Source organism: Pantherophis guttatus, chromosome 4 (assembly GCF_059756535.1).
Source record: "Pantherophis guttatus breed Tessera chromosome 4, ASM5975653v1, whole genome shotgun sequence".
Taxonomy (NCBI): Eukaryota; Metazoa; Chordata; class Lepidosauria; order Squamata; family Colubridae; genus Pantherophis; species Pantherophis guttatus.
In genome coordinates this window covers 148,749,925-148,756,623 of record NC_142066.1, presented here as the reverse complement: position 1 = coordinate 148,756,623, position 6,699 = coordinate 148,749,925, and the positions used below count along the sequence as shown (strand labels likewise).

The window sequence follows — 6,699 nt, the reverse complement described above, 5'->3', positions numbered from 1 at the left end:
GGAGGATGCTAATCAGGCAACACTGCTTTACTATAACACTAACGGAGAGCTGCTCCCTGTTGAGCTTCTATTGCGTTAGGGTACTCTTAGGTATTTTCCTAGCCAGAGGATCGGGCTTCCCCCCCAAAAAACGCACTGGGCAGAACGATCTGGCTACAGCCTCCTTCCCGGCGCTTTGGAGGCTCAACAGTGAGAGGTGGGCAAGGCACGAGACGGAAAGGGCGCGGGGAGGAGGTATCGGAAGCAGATTCAGCGGGTCGAGCCGCCAAGGGGGCCGCAGCTGGGACGAAGCAACGCGAGGCACAGCTTAGCGGTGACCCAGACCAACGCTTTCAACGCTGCCTGGGAGAAGTCAAAATTTAACTTCGATGCAACGGGCAAGCAGGAGGTGCAAAACCGAATGGACATCTTCTCTGTAAGTCCCCTGCGAAATTTTGCAAGCACCGCGTCCCGAACCTGCCAGCCTTTTTCCCGCGAGTTTCCATTGACTGCAAGGAGGCTGCGTTTAGGAAGACTCGAGTCTTCTTCTATCCCAACAAATATTCTCCCCGTGCCGTAGTTTTCCCGAACTTCATTCGCTGCCGGCGATTGATGAATTCGAAGTAAGAGGATGTATTAGTAGTAGGGCTAAGGAAGGCGAAGACCGTCTTGGCCCCAGCAAAAGCTTTCTTATAAAGCCGCCGCCCCACCCTCCCACCCTCACCGCCACCACCGCTTTGGATAAATCTGTTAAACATATGGCATCTTCCTTTCAGTCATCTGAGAAACTGAAGGTTAAGCAAGAAGACGGTAGAGATGCAGGAGCAAACCACCCCCCAGCCCCCGAAAGAAAAAATGCCTTAAAAGAAAAGTCTGATGAATGTGTCCAGAGAAGAATAAAAGGGCGAGGTCAGGATGAAGGATCTCGAATAATATATCATAAAGCTCTGATGGGTGTATTTGGGGGAGAATTGCAAGCTCAAAGAAAAACTTCATCTACAAATGAAATTCATAAAGAAAGCTCTTCTGGAAAAGAGGAGCTTGGACCAGTTAATAACCTGGGAGAATTTTCAATAGTATCAAAAAGTAGAAGGCGAGAAATTGGAAAGAATTCACATTGTTTGGAAACTGTCCCACGGGAGCATAACTTTTCTGCCAAGCAAGACAATAAAGAACCAGGTTGGTCAGGTGGCAATTCAAGATATGTACCTGTAACATCAAGTTTAAGGGGGAAAGGATCAAGACCAAAGGATAAAAAAAATATCCAACAGGCTCCCAACAATGAGAAAGCTGTTACAAAAACTTCTGGAGATGGTGTTGAAGAGGATTCCAAACCAATGCTTGATTCAAAACCAAGTTATCATCTATCAAGACCTGAACTTGAACTTGAACCTCAACAGATTTCCAACATTAAGAAGGCCGTTTCAGAAACAGGAAACAAAGCTAAGTATAACATGAAAGAACTTTCCAAGACAGTGGTTACTTCCAAATATGTTCATACAGGATCAAGTCATGAAAATGAACTTTATCAGGGATCAAATGACTCATATGTTTCAGTAAAAGAGAAAACAGATGTTCAACAGAATAAAATGTTTCGGAAAGAAAATTACCAACCAAAATACAAATTTAAAAACAGCTTTTCACAAACTGGAGAGCCAAAAAATACCCAAATCTCTCCTAAACAGTTAAGTAAAACCTCTGATGGGAATACTTTTGCTAGCCAAAGTAAAAAACAATATTGGAAATCGGAAGCCCATTGGAGATTGGTCTCTGGAGATTCAAAATATGAAGGTGAGGAGACCAAGCAGCATAGCAACAATCAGAAACCTTTTGCAAAACGCTTTAGTGCTGGCACAAAACAAAAAAACATAGCGAAGGACAAATGCATTCCCTCCACTTTATCTAATGCACAAAGTGATGCTGCAGAAAAGTTTGTGAACTTCCAGAAGACAGTTGTTGCTGAATCCTTTCTAGAACCAGTGTTTACAGGTGGTTCAGAAACAGATCAAAAGTCTATGGAGCAGAAGAAGGAACTTTCATCTGAAAATGATAGGTCCAATATGGAAGATGGAGGACTACTGGTTACCTTTCCACAAGAAGATTCCATCCCTAATTACAGACTTTCAGAAATGATGGAAATGTCAACATCAACAATGGAATTTGTGATGTATCCTCCTCATTTCTACAGTCACCAAATTAATGATTATACAAAACACCGGAGAAGCAATCCAAAGCCAACACATTATTTTACAAGATCCCCTGGAAACATTTCATATTCCAATAATCTCTATGACATTTCTTTAGAAAGAACAACAAATGCAGCAAAAGATAAAAAACCTTCAGTGGAAAGTGTGCAAGAGAAAGTGTGGTCATATGGTTCTTTACAGGACTATGAAGGGGAAAAAAGACCCCAAAATATGCAAAGAGGAACATATGTTCCCATCTTTTCTTCATCATGTAAGTCAGATTCTTTCACTCATAATTGTATAGACCAGGATTTGTCTATGAACTTGCCCAAATATTTAGAAGGCGGCTTTATTGACACACACTGCCATTTGGACATGTTATATTCAAAAACATCCTTCAGAGGAACTTTTTCTGAATTTAGGAGAAGATACAGCAGCACCTTTCCTAAAGAATTTCAGGGGTGCATAGCTGACTTTTGTGACCCTCATACTTTAAAAAACAACTTATGGGAAGATTTATTAAAGGAAGATATGGTTTGGGGGGCATTTGGCTGCCATCCCCACTTTGCTTGTTATTACACAGATCTTCATGAAAGAAATATCATGCAGGCAATGAGACACCCCAAATCTATTGCTTTCGGTGAAATAGGACTGGATTACTCTTATAAATGTCGTACAGAAATTCCAAAGCAACATGAGGTTTTTGAGAGGCAATTGAATCTAGCTGTTTCTTTAAGGAAGCCATTGGTCATTCACTGCAGAGATGCTGATGGTGATCTGTTAGAAATCATGAAAAAATGTGTACCAAAAGACTATAAAATACACAGACATTGTTTCACTGGCCGCTATAGTGTCATTCAACCACTTTTAGATTACTTTCCAAATCTAACTGTTGGATTCACAGCATTGCTCTCTTACCCATCAGCAAATGAGGTTAGAGACTCTGTTCGAAAAATCCCATTAAACAGAATAGTGGTAGAAACAGATGCACCTTATTTCCTTCCTCGACAGGTGCCAAAACGTGTAAGCCAGTTTTCGCATCCTGGATTAGCCCTGCACACAGTGAAAGAGATTGCCTGCCTCAAAGAAGTGCCATTACCTGCCACATTAGGTGTTCTAAGGCAAAACACCAACAAAATATATGACTTGTAAGAAGGTCAAAAGAAAGGGGGGAAACTAAAAGAGGAAACTCTTTTGTAAAATGATTACATCCCTTTAAATTTATTTTGTAATGTAATTATAGATTTGGGCTTCTACACTAATACTGAATACCCTTTCATAGCTTTTTTTTTAATTCCACCAATTCTGTTACAGTGTTTTCCTGAAAATAAGACCCTGTCTTATATTTTTTGAACACCAAAATAAGTGCTTGGCCTTATTTTTGGGGAGGTCTTCTTATTTTTGGGTACATGGAGCAAGACTGGGCTCCTCTTGCTGTCTTACCTGATTTCCAGCTCTGTCTCCCTCACCAGAGGAAATGGGGACCCGCTGCGCATGCATTAAAATATTTTCAGGGAGGGATTATTTTTGGGGAGGGATTATTTTTGGGGATGGCTTATTTTAGTGCATGCGCTCAAAAGCCTGATTGGGCTTATTATCAGGGGAGGTCTTATTTTCAGGGAAACACGGTACTTGTTCCTGCTGTTTGAAGTGCCTCAATGTTAATTTCAGTTCTAATAGCTTTGTTTAGTTGCTAATCCTTGTCGATGTTTTAATTTTTCAAGAAAGAAAACAGTGCTGTTAAAACTGTATTGAGCTGCACACCATTTAATTGCTGCAGCAAAAACATTACCATTTCCCCAAAAATAAGACCCTGTCTTATATTTTTTTGAACCCTGAGATAAGCATTTGGCCTTATTGCCATGTGCTCAAAAGCCCGATTGGGCTTATTAACAAGGGATGTCTTATTTTGGGGGAAAACAGGGTACCTATTCATGTAACATGTTTGTAGAAATAGCCTTAAAAATATAATGAAGTGTCTGTCCTTTTCTGATTTGTTTTTTTCAACATGTTAACCCAATTGCTCTTTTCAAAGATAGAAATGAATGATAAATTGTTTTTAAAGAGAAACTAATATTGTACACAGTACATATTGTTTAAAAACACTGTTAGTAAATGTCACAGATGTTCTCTAGCTTCATCCTGCTGAAATGAAAAATACCTGCATTCATGAAAAATAATGAAGCAAAGTTAAGAGATAAATTGGATGTCAAGGTTATTCATGAAAAACTGACTGAGTTTTTATTTGCATTTGGATTTTGTAATTTTAATCTCTTCGGAGAGTTCTTAATTCAGTAAGTGATTATATGTTTCTATAATTTTATATATTATTTTGACTTCGAACAACTTATCAACTTTCATTTTTAATTTTTCAATAATGAAAAATTAAAAATTCTCCAAGCTTATGTAGACCCCATTCATTCACAGAAATAAAGATTATGGTTGAAACTGAATCATTCAATCTTTTCATTTTTTTAGAAAAATTTTTAGAATCTAAAACAAAATCTAAAGAAATATTCAGGCCAGTCACCACAAAGGAGGTTTCCCAGTATAGAGCTATTCCTGCTAGCATCACTGGCAAGTCATTTGTAAGAGCCCTAGATCGGGGTGTCACTCCTGTTGGGGGCGCCTGTGGTGGCCGAGTTCTCTGCCAACAAAAACAGACTCCCGAGCTCCATTTTCGGCTGCTATGGCCTCCTGCAACCCTCTGCCAGTGAAAACGGAGCTCGAGAGAGCCGCATGATTGGGAGCCTGTTTTCACTGGCAGAAGCACTGCAGGCTGGTCCTTTGCTGTTTCCAGAACGGCCTCACGGGTTAGATCTAAGTACCCCGTGGGTCGGATCTGCAAAAAATGGCTTATGACCACATACACACAACTATAGGTAGTCCTCAATTTACAACCATAATTGAGCCCAAAATTTCTATTGTTAAGTGCGACATTAGTTATGTGAATTTTGCCCCATTATATGACATTTCTTGCCACAGTTATTAAGTGAATCATTGCAGTTGTCAATTTAGTATCCTTGTTGTTAAGTGAATGTGGTTTCCCCATTGACTTTGCTTGTCAGAAGGTGGCAAAAGGTGATCATATGACCCCGGGACATTGAAACCATCATAAATATGAGTCAGTTGCCAAGCATTTGAATTTTGATCACGTGGCTATGGGGATGCTGCAATGGTTGTAAATGTGAAAAATGGTCATAAGTCACTTTTTTCAGTGCTGTTATAACTTTGAACAGTCAATAAATCAACTGTTGTAAAACGAGGACTACCTATACTGCAGCATCCTCTTAGTCATTGATCAAAATTGGGGCATGTAGTAATGTCAGTTGCACTGTCCCAGTGATCATGTGATTATCATTTGTAACCTTCACAGCCAGCTTCGGACAAAGTCTTGAGTCTTCGGAGAAAGACGGCATACAATTTGAACAAATAAATAAAGTCAATGGGGAAAGCCAGATTCGCTTAACAACCTCGTGATTCACTTAACAACTGCTGAGATTCACTTAACAATTGTGGCAAGAAAGGTTATAAAATGGGGCAAAACTCACTTAACAAGGGCCTAGTTTAGCAGTGGACATTTTGGGCTCTTTTGTGGTTATAATCAGTGGTGGGATTCAAATAATTTAACAACCGGTTCTCTGCCTTAATGATTTCTTCCAACAATCAGTTCACCAAACTGCTCAGAAAGTTAACAACCGGTTCTCTCGAAGTGGTGCAAACTGGCTGAATTCTACCACTGGTTATAATCCAGGACTACCTATACTCTCTAGATCACATTAACTATATGCGTAAAACTGCTTTACGGGACCGCCTGCTGCCACCAATAGCCTCCCACCGACCAGTACGCTCCCATAGAGAGGGGCTCCTCCGGGTGCCGTCGGCCAAACAATGTCGACTGGCGGCCCCCAGGGGGAGAACCTTCTCTGTGGGGGCACCTACGATCTGGAATGAGCTCCCCCCGGAGATATGGAGGATTCCGGATCTGCGTACCTTCTGTTGCGCGCTTAAGACGTTCTTATTCCATCAAGCTGGCCTGACCTAAACTTTTCCTCTTTTTAAATGGAATTTTAAATTTGGTTTTAATTTATTGGGGTTTTAAAATGGTTCAGCCAAATTTATTTTATTAGTTTTATCTCTATTTTAAATTTTGTATCTATATGTTTTATTTTATGGCTGTTCACCGCCCTGAGTCCTTCGGGAGTAGGGCAGTATATAAATTTAATAAAATGAAAATGAAAATGAAATGAAATGCTGAATTCCATGGCAATTTTAGCTTCACATGTGATGATTTTCAGATGAAGTTTAATAGTCGTCTTTCCAATTCTCCAGATAAACTTCACAACTTGCAAATGTGCTTTTTAATTCAAAGACAGGATGTGCCTAAGAGATATCCATCTAAATAAGAGATTCTGTCCTATAAAAATACATACTCCCTGCTTCCACCCACAGTTTAGAATCAAGGAGTGAATGAGTGTTTCTCTTTTAGGAAAGTTGATGGCCGCATTCGTTTTCTAGCTGTTCTAATACAAAG

The 6,699-nt window shown here is 40.0% G+C and overlaps 1 protein-coding gene across 1 annotated transcript; it reads left to right on the top strand.

Moving 5' to 3' along the window:
- Window positions 1–231: 231 nt before the first annotated feature.
- LOC117654775 (uncharacterized) lies at window positions 232–4,342 on the top strand. The gene has a single exon (XM_034401669.2). The coding sequence runs from the start codon at window positions 738–740 to the stop codon at window positions 3,315–3,317; it is 2,580 nt and encodes an 859-aa protein (XP_034257560.1). The 5' UTR covers window positions 232–737; the 3' UTR covers window positions 3,318–4,342.
- Window positions 4,343–6,699: the final 2,357 nt, after the last annotated feature.